This window comes from Macrosteles quadrilineatus, unplaced genomic scaffold (assembly GCF_028750875.1).
Source record: "Macrosteles quadrilineatus isolate MER2022 unplaced genomic scaffold, UCM_ALF_1.0 Scaffold_3__2_contigs__length_128488019, whole genome shotgun sequence".
In the NCBI taxonomy this organism is placed as follows: Eukaryota; Metazoa; Arthropoda; class Insecta; order Hemiptera; family Cicadellidae; genus Macrosteles; species Macrosteles quadrilineatus.
The window spans coordinates 35,362,230-35,384,096 of record NW_026542596.1 but is presented as its reverse complement, the minus strand read 5'-3'; the positions used below and the strand labels follow the sequence as shown (position 1 = coordinate 35,384,096).

The 21,867-nt window shown below is 33.6% G+C and overlaps 1 protein-coding gene across 7 annotated transcripts in view; it reads left to right on the top strand.

Moving 5' to 3' along the window:
* LOC128988875 (SH3 and multiple ankyrin repeat domains protein 1-like) overlaps window positions 1-21,867 on the top strand; it is a 69,384-nt gene that overhangs the window by 26,161 nt on the left and 21,356 nt on the right. For all 7 annotated transcript variants that reach the window (XM_054410615.1, XM_054410612.1, XM_054410610.1 and 4 more), the window contains 5 exons: window positions 12,092-12,217; window positions 13,392-13,572; window positions 16,417-16,562; window positions 18,420-18,593; window positions 19,804-20,065. In XM_054410615.1, coding sequence (XP_054266590.1) covers window positions 12,092-12,217; window positions 13,392-13,572; window positions 16,417-16,562; window positions 18,420-18,593; window positions 19,804-20,065 — 889 coding nt within the window. The remainder of the gene's footprint in view (window positions 1-12,091; window positions 12,218-13,391; window positions 13,573-16,416; window positions 16,563-18,419; window positions 18,594-19,803; window positions 20,066-21,867) is intronic.

Genomic DNA, 21,867 nt, shown 5'->3' with positions numbered 1-21,867 from the left:
TAACACGCTAGACACACGGCGTAGTCTCGTGTTAGATGTCCCACCACAAAAACACATCCTAGGACATAGCTTGGAACCGTAACTCATTATTTCAGGCTTAAGATAGATGTTGCGATATCACATAGATAAGTTCCATTGGAGACTGGCGGGATTTGGTCCCGGAACCTCGGGGAACGAAGTCCCGCGTTCTACCACTGGACCAGAGTTATATCGGATATCTAAGGGATAAATATGTCAGTTAACTCAACTTCGTAGCGTTTAAGTATCTTCGGCCACAGCAAACCTGCAGACTGTAAAGTGGTTCAATTAAAAACAAATAACATTGTAAGTTTCAAATCAAAAATTCAAGTATAGTAAATCGGCCAAGTTTAAATCTCGGGTTTATGTATATACAAGTCATATACATTCCCACCAAGTATGTAGTATAACAATAATCGTCCACGCTCGTGAGCCCGCTCCCCTCACACAGCCGCCTGCGTGCTCGCTTCACTGGCTTCTCCTTTATGAAGCATGAATGTTACTTATCAGCTAAATTGCCTATAACGGAACTCGCTGATGGTTATTTGACCAAATTAATAGCAATATTTAACGTTACAGTTATTTGTAATAGCCTCGATTTTAGTTGGGCAAGTAGGTACTTTATACTATGGAATTTAATTGTTATTTAGTGTAAAAAAAATTATGTTAGGCCTACCCTAGTTTAATAGCTAATGACTGTACACACAAGATTTTACCTACCACCATAATTAACTTATAATAACACACAAATTAACTTTTTAGATGTATAAAAAGCCATTGCCAAAAACCATATGCTTGCTTTTTTAAAACATTTTACTTGCAACTTGCGGTTTTAAATCTCATTTCTCTTAGTATAATCGTATTAGGGGACTGTGAATTTCCGTATTTACTGTATAAGAAACATTTTTACGAGTAGAGACATTTTCACTATTTTTACATTATATCCACAAACACGAGTAGGCCTCCATTTGCGTACTCTAATTAATGAGACTTTACTTTTCTAATGACCATTTACCGTATTATCAACTACTAGTGTTTTCACGTCAAAGGTGCGTTGATGACCTTTAAATGTCGGAACTTAATTAAGAGCGTAACGATCCGCCCTCAACCCCTTATTGTGATCCTCAGGGTTCTCCATGCATAAAACTGTGTTAACCGTAAAATTGTATTATGCAGCTTTAATACTTAACGTAATTATATCCTGATTAATTTATCTTCCATGTTATATTTTTTTTGTCTGGTGTGTATGATAAACGTGTTCACAAATTGTATTGCCGCTGAATTGGAATTTTCTAACGTCAAAATCATCAATCGAAATTAAAATACAAATAATATGCCTAACTGTGGTTACAGTATATAACACACATTGTTTACGGAATATTTTTCTTAAATACCGCATTCATCACAAATATGTCATGTTAATAATTAATAATTTGGTTGAATGTATGCGACTGTTCGGTACAATGGGAGTTCCCAAAACCTTATATAAAACCGATGAAATCTTTTAAGAATCTTCCTCATATTTATATTCACCCATAGACATGATGGAGTGTTTTAAACGAGTTCAATGCTTCAATATCCAATAGGTCAATATTTTTGGCCAAGTTGCGTTTTTAACTAAATTTGTTTGACGGTATTGACATTGTATATTTTAATATTTGTAACTGTGCAAATTAGCACTAACCCAACGTAATTTATGACTGTAAAAGCACGTGGAAGCGCTACAAATATAAAGTACCTCATTTGGTCTCTTTTTAGTGATCCTGAACTGTTATAGTTTGCTTGGATATATTTGGATCAAATTTGGCATATTTATTTATTTCATACCAGCCTGTAGTATTAAAATTTTACAAAAAGAAAACCTTTTTCCTTCCCTGTAGCAGCAAACCTAGGTACTCATAAAATCTAATGCTACTTAGGGAATAAATCTGACAAGTATAAGGAAATCTTTGAAATTCAAATCAAACAAATGACAATTCGCTTAGTCTGCAGGTTTGCTGCGGTGGGGGTAGTTTTAGTTTTTCCCCAAAAGCGAGTGGTCTCTACAGTTGTACTGTATTTAGTTTACTAGCTGGCCCGACAGACGTCGTCCTGTCCTATGCTTTTATGTCAAATGCTTGTTCATTTTCAAGATCCTGGTTGAAGTTCGTTCGCTACGCTCACTCACCTTTAGGTTGGAGCTCGTTCGCTGTGCTCACTTTCCTTCAGGTTGAAGTTCGTTCGCTACGCTCACTCACCTTTTGGTTGCAAATTAGCTGTTGTTATAAATTTAAAAAATATAAATGTGCTGCACCCTGTTGGTAAACTTATTAACTTTTAATGCTATTGAACATCACAGAATCAAATTGCTTAGTTAAACCAGCTGTTAATTTTATTTAATTCCATTTAAATATGAGTACTCATAAGGTTAACATGGGAAACTACAGAGCCACTGGGGCGGAGCCCTTTTGACGGATCTGCACCAAACTTTACACAAACCATCCTTGAATAATGCTTAATAATGCCTGAAAGTTTCATTACAATCTGTCGAGTGGTTTTGGAGTCCATAAAGGACAAACATACATTGGATTTTATATATATAGAAAACATACATTAGATTTTATATATATAGATAGATGTATCCAATCAGCCCAGTCATCTCAGTAGCGACGGAATTTGCAGTGACCCGGGTCTACTATCCGAGCGGTCCGCGTCGGAAGCTAGCGGGGTTTGACAATCGATTGTCGGCGGTCGCCACCACTTCCGGTGTGAAGCGATCTCTTCCGGTCAGCGGTCATGTGATTAGAGCAACTGCAGTAGATGCTGTATTGCAGAAACTCTCCAGACATCCTCGAGTTACTGTAACATTGCGTTCAAATTCAATTTTCACTTTTGGTATCTATCATATCAATGAAATGGTAGAATTGGCAAACACTAACACTACGGTTATGGGTTTGAATTTATATCAATTAAATAAAGTTTATATCCCGAAGATTGTTATAAAAATAACTTGTTATTAAAATAAAGTAAAATATGAGTTTTATTTTAATTTTTGTATCACAAATTGCCGGTGATCTGTAAGAATCGCAGCATTGAGGAACATTGCGTTTCAATTTGTTATGTCACTGTTAATTTATACCTTGTAGTATAATTTTGTAATTTGTATTCTCAAACACTGTCAGAAACAATCAATATTCTAGAGTTAAAGTGTTTCATATAACATAAATTTGGAAATTATAATACATATTTGCAAACCCAAATAGAGACATAACTATAGATTTGCATAGTAAAAAAAAGAAAATTAGAATGCGGTGGTATGAATTTTTTTAGATTTCCTTTTCTAATCTATTTAGGAATTAAATTAAATTTTTTCCAAAATACTTAGCTACGTTGCAAGTTGTAGACATGTAATGTTTTCGTGATCGCAAGAGCTGATGAAAAGTAACGGCACCAGCGAGTTTTTGAATTTTGCCGTGATCGCGGCTTATTTCTTCTTTAACAACAATTCTAATAAGATTTGTTATTGTGGTTTTAGGATTTTCCAATTCTTCCCATAAACTATTCGGATAATCGGCGATTCGGATAGTTGGAGTTATACTGTAGTAAAAATAAATAAAATATAATTCTGATTTAAAACGTTGTTGAAATTCTAATAATTATTTTCCAACGAGGAAGTGTAACAAAAACATCAATAGACATTTTCTCGAAAGTTTCCGTGAAGAAAATAAATGTACCAGTTGTCGTGGCGTAATGGTTTCGGCTGTCAGCGCAGGGAAGTTTCTCGTCAATAATTGACAGACCGGGGCTGGAGAATCACTCAATCTCCCCTGATATCTGACAGACTCGATTGCAAAGTACGATTTGTAATTCATTGGTGATAAATTTGTAAAGGCTTAGAACATTATTGTTTGGCAAAAATCCAAGTATGGAACCTCGATAACAAGACCCCCGATAACAAGTCACCATGAAAACAAGTGTCATTTTTAAATCCTCTTAACGTTTTTGCCCCTAATAACATGTTAAACCTCAATAAAAATCAACCTTGATAAAAGGTCTTGTTTAGTAATCACCTCGAGTCTTGTCATTGAGGTTATAGATTCTATATTATAGGTTTTTGTGTTTATTAATTAGTGAATTTACATACTTAGTTGCTCAGGACTTGTTAGACCCCCTCAATATATTCAAACCCAATCCAAATGTACAATACTTTATTTTTTTGCACTTTAAAACCTAACAAGCTTTAATAAATTTCCTCATAGAAAGGTGGCTATTTACAAATACTGTAGTCTGTCTGTCAGTCTGTTTATTATGTGCTAAACAGTGGTATGGTATTCTTTAGTTTTTGCACCCCAGTAGCTGAAACCTATGTTCGTTCAAATTGTTGCATATCCTACTGTATGCCATATCCTCTCTGTTTTATACGATACTTATTCTATAAAAATATTTCTGGAATTTAAAGTCAGAGGTATTAACAGTATTTACCATACGGTATTTAGTTGGTTAATTATAAAAAAAAAAACATCTTACAATTTCGACAATCATCAATCCTAAACTGATTTCCGATTACCAAGCAACATTTCCTCCTCAATGACATTGATACAAAACCGTTGAACCATTGAACCTTGTCGGTCAGTGTCGACCGCGACCCATCGAGGTAGACTTCTACGAGGTAGAAGTCTACCTCGATGCCGCGACCGAGCCGCTACAAACCCGCGCGATCACCGCAAATGGCGGGTAAAAACTGCCCGGCAAAACACGTAGCGGCCAGCAAACAGACCATTGGTCACTGGTCGCCTCTGTAAAAGGCTTCATGCTGGGAAATAAAGGCAAATTAGAATCATGAAGAACACCACGTGGAATGGTGAGGAGGAATTACCTTTTATATTAGCTTAAGGTAATCGTCGATTCGGATGGTTGGAATGCTGTCAATTTCAGTTATACTGTAGTAAAAAAGAATCAAATATAGTTCTGATTTATAATATTGTTGAAAATCTACTAATTATTTTTCAACCCAGGAAGTGGAACAAAAAATATCAATCGTTTCCGTCGAGGAAAAGAAAATGTATCAGTTGTGGTGTCGTAACGGTGTCTTCTGTCCGCGAAGGGAAGTGTCTCATCAATAATTGACAGACTGGGGCTGGAGAATGTTATTTATCTAGAGGATCATTGTCTGGCAAAGCATGAAGCTACTGGAAAAAATAAACAAAACGCATTTCCTTTTTAAAAATTTGGCCAACAATCAGTAACCAAGTAGACAACCAAAACTCAAGAAATACTGAACGACGACGTTTAAATTGTTTAAAACGCCTTAATGCGCTTCGGTTAAACCAACTGCTGAACGGAAATAAACTTTATTTAAGCGTCTTCCTCACTCTAATGCCAATTCAGTAGCATACATAGAGCCAGGAGCCAGCTATGTATCTATGACCAGTCTATCGATTAAGAGTACTGAGTGTAGCTTCTACATATAATGTTATTGAGGAAGCCTTCCAAGAGTTAAGACGTCTTTGTAAGAACTTTGTGTCCAATTGGGCATGAAACTAAATGTATTGTCAAGAAATGATCATTTATGTCAGGACATATTTTTAATATGCATTTTTGTAAATTTATTATGAAACAAGATGAATTTAAATAGTTATCATTTATTTTCATCTAAAAGATGTAGTCGTTTTCTATGAATACATGTGTAAAATGTATGATTACTTTGCCTAGACGATGGATATTATACAAATCAATCATTGGTTTGTATATAAAAAATATAATTTGTAAAATAAAGAATCATGTTTCAACAAATCTTTGTACTGCAGACCCGTCAGGTTGATATTAATTCAAAGTATATAGCTTGTATTATCTGTTTTTTTTCTCAAAAATTTTCAGCAGATTGTTGAAATTATTTTGATATGTATGAACCTTTGTGTAAAATTTGATGTTACTTCTTCAAACAATTAGTTGCGTAATAGTATGCATCATCAACTATTAAGCATATTTACTGTATTAAAAACGGTTTTTATTGATACCAGTTGCATTATAGAGACAGTTAATAGACATTCTATATTTTCATGTAACAAAGTAACAGTTTCATTCAGATAAAAACCTAATTAAAATACACTAATTTTATTTGTTTAGTCTTCAGCAAATATGATAATTAAGACTTTTAAAATCTTTCAACAAGGATCAGTTTCTGTAAAAGGTTTCTTATTGTTAAAGATAATTTTCCAAGTCAATTAATTAGGTATTCAATCTTGTCTGAACGGCTGCATGAAAACAAAAGACCTTTTGTTGTGTTTTCTTAATAAACTTAATTGTCTTGTTGACAGAATCAAATTGTATGGAACCAGAGTAATATTAGTAGAAGAGTTAAATATCAATGTTATTAATCTTGAAAAAACCTCATTCATGAATATTATATTAGTTAAGATACAGGATCTTTTGTTAAAAAGTCAGTTTCATTAGCAGAATTTCCATTTAAAATCCTTAAAATGTCATTATTTTGCAACAAAGACCAATTTTAATAATGCCGACTGTTATCTACAGATTCAGTTTAAATTTTAAATGAGTACAAATATTACTTGCTCCCTGATTTTAACATTATTTTACAGTTTTGTGTTTAAATTGAATACAAATATTTCAATCAGGAACCTTTCTTTGTCCCTAAAAATAGAGTTCACTAACAGATTTGTACTTTTTTGTATTGAATTGTTACATTATTGTTTTTATCTTTGATAAAAGAAAACTCAATATCCAGTAGGCCTACAGTAAATAATCAGCAACCAATTAATTTAGTTTAAGTTTCAATTCTTATAATTAGTTTTTTTCGTTCAATATATCTATATATATATCGTTCAATATATATATATTAACATTAAAATATAATTAAAATAAGTAAGCTCAACACTGAATGAGCCATTACTTTGTACTTTCCTTTGTAAAATGCAGATAAAAAATATTCCAGTTGCTTTATCTAATCAATCTAGGTTGCTTTTGACTTTGGTTAGTACAAGTCAACTGGGCAGTTTAATAGTTTTTTTTTTGTCGACATTGGTGTAGTTTTCTGTTAATAAATGAGTTTATTTCAATTATGTATTTATTTGGTTGAATGTTAAATAGGCCCTCGTATTCTAAACATGAATTAAACTAAGTTTTAAATATGTAAGAAATTGTATTAGTTGTCAATAAGCTAGAGCTGCTTGGTTTTAATAATTTTTAAAATCTGTGTATTTTTCTGCCATCCTATTAAACTCCATTCATATGCATTCCTTGGTTTTGTAAACCCTCCTGGATTCCTATTTCTATTCAATTGGGAGAAAAATGATAAATAAACGCAAATACCACAACCAAGAACAAAGATTATACTGTACCACTTAAACAAGAACTGTACCTATAAATTACAAGCGGGTTGAATTTAAAATTCACTTTGTAATGTAAACGGTGTTCTGTGTACTTTTAATTAAGGAGGAAAAGTGAACCAATTTATCTCTGTCCAGCTCAGTAATCTCAACAAATGGTTAATGACATGTTTTGTCATCCTTTTCCCTAATCTGCCCTCCCTGTATCAGCTTCAGAATATAAGAACATCTCCTTTAATTGTCAAAGGTGATTGTTCTTCTTTTGATCATGAATTATGTCACTTTTGGTCTATATTGTGTCAAGCTTCCAGTGGCATTGATATTTTTAGTAGTATTTTGCCACTATATGTCTAAAAAATTATTTATTTGTTACCCCGTTATTTGTCATACAAATAAAAAAAAATTCTTAAATACTCTCTCAGCATAATTAATTGTAATGGGGAGCGAGCTGGCGTAGTGGCTAGAGCGCGGGACTTCGGTCCGTGAGGTCCCGGGTTCGATCCCCGCCAAGTCACCAATGGATTTTATCTAAGTGATAATGCCGCAACCCCTAGGTCTAGCCTGAAGTAATGTGAAAAACAATCCCAGGCTCGTGCCTAGCGTCCTAGGACAAAAAAAAAAAAAAAATAGTAATAGTTTTAAGTTTTGAAATAAAAAGCCCCTCCCACGTATTTAATATTTATTAATATTTAATATTATTTAATATATAAGATTGTTGTACATTGATGAGAAACAAAACATAAACAATAATTTATAAATGATGTAGCATTTATTATTTAATTCATTACTTAATTCCTGGGTCCTTCGGAGGACATCAGGCCACAGCTCCCCTAAAATTTTAAAAATCATTAAGGAAGCTATTTTTAATTTTTTTATGAAATCATTATCTAAAACTCATCAGTAAAGCGACAAATTCTTCTAATTGATAGTGCCCAAGCTTCAAGAAAAGCAATGTTAGATATTTTCTATCTTTTTATTGTTTCATTCTAAAATTGAACTTAAATCAACTCTATTTAACTAGTCAAGCACTAAAATACCAGACTTTTTGAAATCTGTTAAATGAGTTATTCAATACATCTTGTTCTAATCTAAATCTGTCTTCTGCAAAGTCTTGTCCATTTTGTCTAATCATGTCTAAACGCTTTTATACTTAGCAAAACTAAAATCCTATAATATATTTTTTACTATTATCTACTGTACCAAGAATCAATTAAAAATTACCAAAATTTACATCATTCTTATAAGATAAACTTACACTACTAAAATTACAAGTAATCATAGTAATATTCTACAAGAAAAGTAAATTTACTTCTTTGAAAGTTTTACAGTCGGTGAGTTCTGAAAATACAGACGTAGATACAATTGTGTCACTCAAGAAACAAGTCTTGGAAACATGTTTCCACATTTTTCCAGTTCAGGATCAAAGAGTCTTTTCTTCATGACTTCTCATAAACTTGTGAACGTTTTTCTTCTGCTCAAACAACAAAATCTTACCACCATTGATTACAAAAATTTAAATCATCTTTAGACATTTTTTGTTATTACCTGTCTTTTGCCATAAAATGAAATAGAGTCTGTCAAAATTGTAATTTCACATTATAAATGACACAATAACTATTGCTTTCCACCATTTATTTTAGGATGTAGCCTAGAAAATATAGTTTATTGGTCTTAATGTTTGAGTTTGAGTTTTTATCTAAATATGTTCTTTTTCCTCATAATTTATAGGTTTATTTTAGTTGAGTCTGTATGTTTAAAGCTATACATAGCTATAGATTAATCCAATGATTTGATTAACATGAAATGGAGATTTATTTATGTGGATTAAATAAAAGTTAACATATTTGATACTTATTTATAATGGGATGACACTATGAAATCTATAAAATGATAGAAAAAACTGAATTTCTTAAAGACATTTGTGCAAATTTGTATTTGATTTTCATTAGATTATAGACATTTAAATAACTATTTAAAACTCTTGAGTCTTAGAAGTAGTTTCAAAAAAATATTTTATGAAGTACGTAGTTGTCGAAATAAACTATATGTCGATAAAAATATCTCAACTAATAAAATTGTTGGTATTTTCCCCTCAAGAAGTGTTGCCTGTATAAAGTACCATTTAATGCCCATAACGGCATAGACTAAATCTTGTTCTATCTAGGAGGTAAAAAGTACAGGTCAGTTTCTTACACAGCTTATAACAATTTTTCATAGGGTAACACAGTTTTTCAAAATATTTTATTCAGAAAAAAACATTTATCCTATGATATATTTGTGCTTAACAACAAAAAAGATAGTTTAGGAGAATATTTAATTTGAAATAATTTAAGAAAATCATTAATTTTAAAGCTTATCTGAATTATGATAATCGTTAGAAGTTACAACAACCCCCTGTAAAACAATTAATCTGATGGAATCATCATCTCACCCTGATGAGGGCTGCTTCGCTGAATGCAGTTTTTAATTCCCATTCCACCTTGATCCATTTACTTTTCATCCCTGGAGCTTTGGTTTGTTTGTTTTTACATTTGATGCATGAAAACAAATTTGCGCATGAAATGCCAGTTTTAATAATATTTTATTGTCCATTAATTACTTCTAATGTGTTATGACTTATTTTATGTTAAAAATTTTTTGTGACTATTGTTATCTTCACTATTTAAGGTCTACAATGTACTTTATGGCGGTTTTTCGGCAGAAAATTGATTAAGTGTATAGTTTGATTGAATTATTTAAAAATTTGTCTAACTTAAAAGATAGCACAGTAGTCAAAGGGAATCTAATCTATATATTAATAGGCAAGCATCTATACTATATATATAATACGCTAAGCCGATTTTTGTAAACAGAACTCCTCCCTCACTTTTGGACCGATTTTGATGATTAAAGTGTCAAAAAAATCGCCCTGATCTGTAGTTTTGCAAAGTGTTTTTCATTTTTTGAAATCTTTATTGGTTTGGGCAGGATCTTCCATCAAAGTTGGATTTTCTCCCATAAGATTAACATGGGAGAATCAAAGTATTTAATTAGAAACTTTGTGTCTACTAATTTGAGAGAACGGCTGGGCGTAGAAACTTGGTAGAGGTGTCCAAAGGAAGGTCTCGGTCTGTAGATGTGCCATCAAAAGAAAAACGAAGTAAGTTCCCTTAGGGCTCTGCCCCAGAAGCCTTTAAAGTTCCCTTCTCAGATTCGTTTACATTATGACCAAATGGATCATTTTCACTACATTTTAATGAAACAGCTGTTAGTATTTAAATTGCATTTTTAACAACACACATTTATTGGAAGTTACTAAATTGTCCAAAAGAAGTATTTTTGCAATGTTATTTTCTGATTCTAAAATTGATTTTCTTCTGTATCATGATTGTCAAGTTTTGCAAAATCAGAGGAAAACCCTTTTATCACAGTAAATCTTACAATTATTTCTTATTGGACTATCTTATATCTTTTGTACGGGTTGGTGTCTGCCTTTTCACCACTTTTGGCTATATTTTATCATATTATTCGAGACAGATCATCATACGTTTGTGAAATTATTGTCATACATGTTATCAGTCATTGGGAAAATCTTCGATTGTGTAATACAATACAAAATAATACAAGTGCAGAAGTGTCTTATTAGCTTTAACATTAACCCCACAACCAATTTCTCAAAACTATGCTAGAGGGTTATTCATTGGCACAGAAGTAAGATATGAACTGGCGCGACGTGACGATGGAAAAATCAAACTTACACTGTAACGGATGGACCTCTTTTTGAAGTTAGAACGTGTCTTTTCAACAAACAGATATTTTTTCTCAAATAAAATCATAAATTAATCTTTATTACACTGATGAAATCGCGGAAGTTTTTAACTTCAAAAGATCCACCAATACGATTTTAATACTATTTAAAGGTTCTTTTAAAAGAAGAGATACCAGTTAACATACTAATAATAACTCCGATGACGTACGGTATGGGAAACATTTTATTCATTGAATGATCAACCATATTTGGTAACTAACGGAATTAAAATCATTATTGTTTTACCCTTTATTACTCTTTAAACGATGCTAAATGCTCAAAATATGTATAATTTCACTCAATTTATTGCAGTTAAATGAATTAGTGTAAGCCTTGAAAGTAACCGTCGATTTCGACGGGTTTCACCTAGTGATTATTTAAAACCTATTTTCTCAGCTCGTGTGCATCGCAGACAAAATCTACGCATAATGTTAGAAAGGTTAAGAGGTTTTGGCAATCACTAAAACTTTAAAAGTCCCAGGTTTAGAGCAAAAAAATAGATACCGTAATAAGTTGTTGTTAATAAATTATGTGTTTCAAGGACAGTATTATAACCGTATAACATTTGGTATTTCATAATCAGAATCAGAATTGTTTATTGCCATAATAATACAAAAATGTACAGGCAAAAGTCACTAAAACTAAACAAGTGATCACTAAAACTACACAACATTTGATAGCTTGATGTAATGTAGTTTTGAAACAATATTTATGAACCTTGATTTTTTTAGACCTTATAATAGAATAATTGTGCGGAATTAAAATATTTGCCAAATACTAAAAAAAAACTGTTAATATTTTCACAAACTAGTCAATAATCAGGAGCGTTATAGTCTGTATGATGGAACTTGTCTCCTGACCCTCGGTACCTGGGACTGGCCTGGACTGGTTCCATCATACAGACTATATTCAGTAATTCATGTCTTTTATAGGCTGTGTTCTAATCTTGTGTTTTTTGCAGGAGTTGAAGGAGAGTTTCAACTATGGCCTGTTCTGCCCACCAGTCAACGGCAAAGCAGGAAAATTCCTGGATGAGGAAAGACGACTCGGTGATTATCCGTTTAACGGTCCCGTCGGATATCTGGAGGTAAGTCGGCTGAGGAATCGTGAAAAGCATAACATTTCTTTGTAACTTTGATAAAAATTATAATGTAAAAAAATTCCATCATTTTAAATTTAAGGAATATTTTTACCTTTGCTAGCTACAAAGGGTTTGCATCAAGTGCATTTTTTGGGGTTGTAGGGTAACTAAGGGGTTTAATTTTTTTTTTACTAGGTATTAAATGGAAAGGGAGCTCTGCTTTAAGCAGATTTTAAAAAGATCAAGTCATCAGCTTTTGAGCCCTTATACTGGCCAAATATTAAAATTGTAGAGATAAGTATTCTTTGAAAGAGAAAATGTTTTGTACGGATTTATGTAGATTGTGATGAGATGGTAGTACTTTGATCTCTTATTGAATTATTACATTTAAAAAAATCTGTTTATCAAAACCTATTGAGAAGCAGCACTGTTTCCTGTCAACTCCACTTCCACAAATCAGCTGATGTGCCAGTTACACTGTGTACCAGATATAATTTCCATTACGCGTTAATGTTGCAAGTACAATCTCAGTTGTTGGCTACTGGTGTTGTTTGCCTTCAGTTTTATGACTCAATGTAGGAGGCCGAAGGCTGGAACTTGTGTTTCCTGTTATCATAGATCATTTAAACACCTGTTGATGACGTTTACAACGCTAATCAATACACAGCATGAAAAATCCAGTGGTTTTTTGGAAGAAAAATATATTAAATTATTTTTGACAAGTGCTACCATCGACTTTCAGATAGAGAAGTAGACATCTCATTATAGGCCAGCTGTCAAACATTATTGCAGTAGAACCTTGATAACAAGACTCTCATGGGGATTGCAAAATAAGTCTGGCTATCAAGGTTGACTTCTTATTGAAGTTTGCAATAACATGTGTTTAGAGGTCAAATAAATTCAAGGGGATTTGAAAAATACACTCGTTATCAAGAGTGACTTGTTATCGAGGGTCTTCTTATCAAAGTTCCACTGCATTTAAAAAGAACATAGTTAAGTGAGTCAGTCACAGAGTGTACGCGTGTAAAGTATATTTCCTACTTTATTTTTTGTTACATCTAGTCCATATAAATGGGATATCTACTTCAGTATCCTCCTAAAATCAATGGCTTACAACAATTTTAAATTAGAATTCCACAGAAACACTAAGACCAAACTTGATATCGAGTGTCTGTTTCAGTTGAAGGCCAAGAGGAGAGTGTACAAGATGGTCAACCTGGATGAGAAGCAGTTGAAGGCTCTCCACACGAGGACCAACCTACGCAGGTTCCTGGAGTACGTCACCAACGCTCAGGTGGAGAAGATAAACAAGATGTGTTCCAAGGGTCTGGACCCGAACTTTCACTGCCCCGAGACCGGAGGTAATGTTAACTTAGTGTTTGTTGTTGATATTACTTGTGTCGATTAGGATGAGGGAAATGCTTCCAAACAATGTTAGTTACACTCCTATATTGGTATGAAAGTAATCCGATGGCAATTAATTAAAAAAAGTTACTTGATGTCAGTGAAACGATCACGATGTAGTATAATATAGAATTGAAGTACGGAGGAAACATGCTCATGGAACGACCGTGCACTTTCAGCTCTGGTATGTTGTGCCGGAAATATACTTGTGATAAGCAAGGAAAGGCCCGAACAACGAGCATGGTGTGGAAATTCCTATCACACAGAGCACAAGGTCTTCCTCCACCATGAGGGTAAGGGGGTAGTGTGGAACTTTACCCTAGACACCAGCACTAGTGCTAAGACACCACTTAAGTGTACCATTGAATGTTTCCTCTGTACCTAAGTTTTTTGTGAGTATAGTTAACTATAGCTGTTTTGTGCTGTCTAAAATGGAGCTCTGCTTCAGGTTCAAATGTCTTGCTAATGATCGCTCATTGTGGATTGTCAGGGGACAAAAAAAATATACATACATACATACACACGAGACTAGACATTTGACAAACTGATCGACTAGACACTGATTTTGAACGAGACATGACACTGGTGGAAGTCTAGTCACAAAGAAATAAGGTACAGAGGAAACATTCAATGAGTCACTTATGTGGTGTCTAGGGCAAAGTCCAACACCGCCCCCCTTCCCCACATGTACTACAACACTCACAGTGGAAGAAGACACTGTTACCTGTGTGATAGGAATTTCCGCACAGTGATCGCTGCTCGAGGTCTTCCTTGCTCCTCACCATTATATCTCCGGCACAACATACTAGAGCTGAAAACTCACAGTTCTCTTACAAGCGAGTTTCCTCTGTACCTTACTTCTCTGTGGTCTAGTCTCGTATAAAGCATACTTACCTCTACTTGAGAAGAGCAGATTCCAGTACCATATAAAAGTACAATGTAGGTATCTATTACTCTAATCTATCTTTCAATGTTATTTATCAAACCAAAACCTATTCAGTGGTCCACACTACTAAAGTGTTATATTTAAATCTGTTGAAAGGGTTATAAATATTCAGAGGTAGATATTAAATCAGAAACATAACAAGTGAAGAATTAGTGTTCAACACTAGTCAGGTCTGATTTATTACCCAAACATTCCTCATTAAAATCACTTTTGCTGCTCATTAAATAATTTTGTAATATACAAACCGGTTCTGGCTGAGATGAATGGCCGATTATTAGCACTAGAAGGACACTCATTATGTGGTACTTGGCGCAAAACAATGGTAATTGTGGCGACTTGAAAGGAATGTTATACTACTTGCCTATCTATAGATCATATACAGCTCATTACAAGAAAATACATAATTTAATTCAATCTCCATTTAGGAAATTATTATCTTAGTAGCCTTTTTATGTGATTATTGTGCGACAAAATTTCCACGCTGATAAGTTTTTTAATTAACATAATTTGAAAAAATCAGAGACTGTAACTTAAAGCTTTGGTAAGAAAAATCATTTTTTATATTGATGATTATGATGAAAAACAAATAATAAATGTTAATGAAACAAAGTTTGCTACATTTGAAACCTAACCACATGACAATGATTCTTTCTTAAGCCAAATTTAAAAAATGCAGACGTTTAAAAAAACTTGTTGCTGCACAAGAGATATTATTGAGACTCTCATAAATAGGGGGTGAATAAAACATTTTTGAAATTTTACAGGAACGACAAAAAATGTTTTGATGTTTTAAATTTGATTTAAATGAAGATTGTGAACACATTTTGTACTGCAAATGCACTGTGCTTCACATTGTGGTGGAAATTGTTTACAGATAAAAGTTGTCTTTAAACCAATCAATGATTTATTATTTTAATCCATACTCGGTCAATGCAATGCAGTGAGTGTTGCGTCATTGAGTCACATTCATCCAAGCTCCAAAATTTGTTCAATATTAGTTGACTTAAAGATACAGCATTTTAAGAAACCAACAAATTAAAAGAACACACAAGATTTGGGAATAGCCAAGCTTGTTGAGACTTTGTCCATTACTGTAGTAAAGCTGAGATATCATGGAAGTTTTTTTTTTATTGAAAACTAACTGTACATACTACTTATTTTTTATTACACCAAAAACTCCATAAATTAATTAACTAATGTCAAACAATGTAGTACAGTTTCCCAGGGCGCCCACAGGATTTGAAATAGGAGGGTGCTGGGGGTCCAGGGCCTTCCCCGGAAAAACTTAGGAAAATATAGTATTTAAAACGTATTTTTACGCTATTTGGTAATACATTGAACCAACCAAAACAAAATAGTGTATTGTGCATCAAGGAGAGTAAATCATAGTTTTTTTTATTCAAAAATTAAAAAATTAATAAGCTTTTTGAAGTTATTATGTATAATTTATATAGTTAATTTCACAAGCAAAACAATAAAAAAATAAATTTACAGTTGAATAAAGCCTAGATAACAGCCAAGAAAGTTGAAGTTTTGTTTTCTGAATAGTTTTGTTTTAGTATAAAAGAATGGTACTTCTGTGACCAACTACTTTGTAATCATCTACTTATTTGATTTAAACATCAATTTAATTATTTTTTTTTAATGGCCATTATGAACATACTTTTATACATTTCTTAAAACCCACTTTTGATTAATAAAAATGATTACAGAACATTTTGGGTATTAAATTTATTTCTTATTTTTTTAGCCAGGGGGTGCAAGCGCACCCCCTTGCACCCCCTTGTGGGCGCCCATGCGAATTTCCTAATGCCTTCTCCATAGAAATAAACACCAGCTGTGCCTGTTCATACAGAGACTCCCCTGACGATGGCGACGGGCGTTCGCAAGCCGACTAACGTGCTGAAGGCGTTGGTGAACGGAGGTGCTCTTCTGGACTTCCGCAGCAAGGATGGATCAACCGCAGTCCATCGTGCTGTCGAACACAACAGCCTAGAGGCGGTATGTTTACTCAATTCTACATACACCATTCACATTGGTCTTATGGGAGACAGTGCTATTAAAATTACTGAAAACATCATGTTAATTGAAGGCATCAATGAATAACTTGTTTTTGTAACCTAACACCATTTAGGACGGCTAATGACGCTAAGACTAACGTTTGAAATAGAAATTTGAAATAGATGCAGTATAGTTGAGGGGTCAAAGAGTAGAGAAATAGTTCGGTAGCAAACAACCTAGTTTGAAAAAAATAAATAAAATTGGATGATTATAAAAAGAAACCAGCATTATTTCTTGTAAAAGGTTTGCTGAGCTTTCATGCGAGTACCATTATAGTAGATTTTTTATTGTTGTTTTTATAGTTTTGTATAGTTGAAATAGATTTATCACAAGAATTGTTTTGAACACCACACTACCAGCAACAAATATACAGTGCGAGTAAAACACACACAACTCACAAATACAACCACAACAATGTGTACCTCGAGCCTACTGAAGAAACTCATATCGCACCTTTTTGAACCAGTAAGTGCCATGTGCAAGTGATCAGTAAATTTTCCACATCCCAGCTGACTTTACCAGCTTCTCTCTGTAAAAACAGTTTTCTGTCTCCATAAAGTACGGAAACAATGTACATACTTCTTCATGTCTATTGTGGTAAAAAGTATTTTACCAATAACAATTTTTTATAAGCCTTTTTAATTTATTTTTTTAAATCAAAAAGATTCACTTTACAGCACTAGTAAAGGCCAGTGGAGTTCAAGGATTGAGGGCAAAGAAGTAAAATTGTAATGCTTAAAACGCCATCTTAACAGTTGGTAACAGACAAATCCAATTTTTGATCCGCCAACTTTTGCCGGAAACACACATATTCTCTCCTAAAGTGAAATAAATGATTTTCAACCAAACGCTGGAGAAAGGTTTATTGAAAGATTTAGAAAATGTCAGATAGTTCTTAAACAAAACTGTCTTGGGTAAAGTGTAATCAACTTGTATAAGCTTTTTCAATTCAAAACATATTTATTCATTAGTATATATTGTATATACAAGAATGGTGCCAAATTCATCGTTACATAAAATATAAACACAAATAAAAGACAAATACAATACACAAGAACAAAACAATACAGTCATCTCTCAAGTAGGTATAAAACAAAAGTATACTTCAGTGAAAACAAAAAACAAAAATATAGTTCAGTGAAACAGCAATAGGACTAAAACATTTTAAGTCAATGCTGTTATTGCTTAGCCCAGAAATCTTTGAATTTATAGAGAGCATTTTGTGTCAAATGTAATTTTAGAGCGTTTTTAAATCTGTTGTCATCTGTTTCATTTTTTATTTTTATTGGTAATTGATTAAAAAATTGTATTCCAATGTATGATGGTTTTTGTTTAAATATTTATTTTTTATGCTTATTAATTTGGAAATTACATCGGTTTCTTGTGTTGTAATTATGATTATCGACGTTTCTAGTAAATGTTGAAATATTACGTTTAACATGAAGAACAATTTGGAAATATAAAGGCTATAAACTGTCATGATACCCAATCCAATAAAATGTTTTTACAGTGTGCATCAAAATCCAATTTAAGCATTGATCTTATTGCATCTTTTTGAAGATGTAAAATTTTTTTGAGGTTAAAATTTGATGTTGCTCTATATACTTCAACAAAGGCTTGTGCCTTGAATTTCTACTTGTGTCGTAAAGACTATCTTTACACATTGCGTAAACTGCTATTGTGTTTCTTGTGCCGGAGAACACTGTTCTCCATTCTGGTAAGTCTGCTATCCTAACAAAAATCATTTTAACCAAGTTACTTGTGGACTATCTGGCTCAAGTCTGATATGTTGTTTAGGTGACGACTCTATTGGAGTTAGGGGCTAGTCCGAACTACAGGGACTGCAAGGGTCTGACGCCGTTGTATGTAGCTATCACTCATAGTGTGGACCCACTACTATGCGAGACTCTACTGCATAACAGAGCAGTCATCGGGGCACAGGACCTACAGGGCTGGCAGGAGGTCCACCAGGTATATCCGTACAGAACTAGACATTCCATGCACATGCCAAAGAGTTAGCCAGAGTGAGAATATAAATTATAGTTGAATTTAGTCACTGCACAGAGAAGTAAAATAAAGAGGAAACTTCAATGGTACACTTAAGTCGTGTCTAGCAAAAGTCACTTTTGTCTAGTGCAAAAAGTGTCTATTGCATTGGTCGTCCTCTCCCGCTCTCCCCCTCACCATCACGTACTACAGCGCTCACGCTGTAGGAATAGCCTGTGTGCTACTACTGTTGTTGAAAACAATAGCCATTCAGGCTCTAAGCTGCTCGGTACTAATATATTTCTGCCCCACCCAGAGCTAAAAGTGCACAGTTGTTCCTTAAGCATGTTTCCTCTGTATATTACTTCTCTGTGGTCACTGGCAGAGTGTGCTGAAGTGGATTGTAGACTTCTGTTGAATATGGAGACTTTTGGATAAGTTTAAACTTATTGTAACTTATAGCTGGTCTATAGACAAAGGAACACTTCACACACACTTCAGTATTGCACCACTTACTGATTTTGATTTGTTTCATAAATTCTTACTACACTGTAGTGGATGGACAGTAGATCCAGCTAGATTCTTCATTAGCAGGCTTACCTTTAAACAAGTCCACCAATCTCCAGTGGTTGAAAAAGTGGTCAGTGACTACGAAAATTTCTATTTTTACTTTTGTGATGTTCTATGTGTCTCTATGGACTTGTTTAAAGGTAAGCCTGCTTTCCTGTCAATTTCCTTAATAATTCCTGGCAAATTCCCTATTTTTTATCAGATTCTTCATTAGGTTTGATTCATAGCATCCTCCTTATTAGAATCATTATTAGTCAAAGTTAAAATCCAACTTTCTAATATCCCTCTGAACTTTGACCCACCATCTTGTTTTAGGCCTTCTAGCTAGTATTCTACCTTCAGGGACATTTTGTAATATGTAAAAAGTTATGAACAAACATTTTTTCTTACAGCCCAGATTATTTTTACTCTATAATTAGGGGAGTGAGCTGGTCCAGTGGTTGAGTGCAGGGCTTCTGTCCTCGTGGTCTTGGGTTTAAATCCCGTGAATCACTAATGGACTTAATCTGAATGATAATGGTGCAGCCTTTAGGAATAGCATAAAGAAATTTAAAAAACAATACCGTGCTAGAGCCTGGTTAAAATAAAATGAAACTTTATATAATTATTCTTTATTCTTGTCCAGGCGTGCAGGAACGGATTAGTGCAGCATCTAGAACATCTGTTGTACTACGGAGCTGACATGAACGCTAGGAACGCATCCGGAAACACTCCGCTGCACGTGTGCGCAGTCAACGGCCAGGAGTCTTGCGCTCGAGTGCTGTTGTTCCGAGGCTGTCAGCACGACGCACTCAACTACGCAAACCAAACACCGTACCAGGTCGCCGTCATTGCAGGCAATCTCGACCTGGCCGACGTAATACAAGCGCATAGGCCTGAGAATGTCGGTGAGTGAACCTATCAGCTGTTTTGTTGTCTGTGCTTTCTGGTAGTTGTCAAACTGTTTTTAGACACTTGTAGTATTATTGCGTAGTTTTTACTGTATATCCATAAATTATGCCTATAAAGTCAAACTTTTGAATGGACAAGTGTATATCTGTAATTTTAAAGTTCCAATCCAATTCGTGAAACAAAAGAATCAATTTTGTTTGCAAACTTTTTAAGTTAATAATTTGTTGTTTAATTTAGCATTTAATCAAATTTGGTTCTTTTGTTGTTGAGTGAGGGAGAAATAATAATAATCAATAGTCCAGTCAAGGAATGATCCAAAAGTAGGTGTAGAGTGCGTGAGCAGGTAACTAAGCGATTCCTTCAGAAACTTGTTCAGGGGGCTTAGGGTGTTAACATACCAAAAGTCCTGACTCCTAGGTGGTGAGCCAGGGGTTGGAGGGGGGAAAAGGGGGGGGGGAGAAAGGTACGCATTTTGGGTTTTTTGATTATATCTCGAAAACTATCAACTTTTTGTATACTATAGTAAATTATAAAATTGAAGAAGATTAAATTTTCTACAAGAAAAGTATATAATGTGTTTATTTTGGTTCAACAGATTACGAGTTATGACTTATTTAATTGATATCTTATTAAAAATACTCCTTCCATAAGAAATACATGTAAATTAGTATGCGAAATGGGGCGAATCCTATCCGCCCAAAGGAAATATAAATGATATTCTGGAAATCTTGACAAAATAACCAGTAATTTGACACTTTAATCATGAAATTTTGTCAAAAATTAAAGCGAGGGTGAGCGTTTAAAAATGGGATGATTTAAGGTTTTTTTGTATTTCCAATAAAAAACACCAAAACTCGACATTTTGTTACCTCGCCCTCGCCTTAATTTTGGATCAATTTTAATGATTAAAGTGTCAAATTACTGGAAATTTAGTCAAGATTTCCAGAATATCATTTATATTTCCTTTGGGTGGATAGGAGTCGCCCCATTTCGCATACTAATTTACATGTATTTCTTATGGAAGGAGTATTTTAATAAGAAATCAATTAAATAAGTTATAACTCGTAATTTGTTGAACCAAAATAAACACATTATATACTTTTCTTGTAGAAAATTTAATCTTCTTCAATTTTATAATTTACTATAGTATACAAAAAGTTGATAGTTTTCGAGATATAATCAAAAACCCAAAATGCGTACCTTTCTCCCCCCCCCTTTTCCCCCCTCCACCCCCTGGCTCACCACCTAGGAGTCAGGACTTTTGGTATGTTAACACCCTAAGCCCCCTGAACAAGTTTCTGAAGGAATCGCTTAGTTACCTGCTCACGCACTCTACACCTCTTTCCTTGACTGGACTACAAGTAATCAAATAATTCTACATTTCCGAATGTTATTTAGCTCAGCAAAGTTTTATGGACACCCCTGATTATATTTCTTGTTTCTTGTTGCCTACAACAATGCTATAACAACCAAAGTTTTTACTATTGCAGTAACATATAAGAGCCAATAAACTGTGCGAGTCGTAATATAAAAAAAATACAACGTTTTTTAAACTTGGTTTACCTTTTGTACATAAAAAATATTCATCTACATTTAATAATCAATACAGGAATGATAATCAAAGATATAAAATCGTTCTTGAACATATTTCAAAATCTGTCCTCTATATTTGAAACTTGTTTTAACGTTTATCTCTTTGTCTTATTGTTTACGCGCTTGATATGTAAATGTTATGTGTTATTTATGCATGAAAGCTTGTGAAAAAATATTTGCTTTGCTAAAATATGCATGTGTGGAA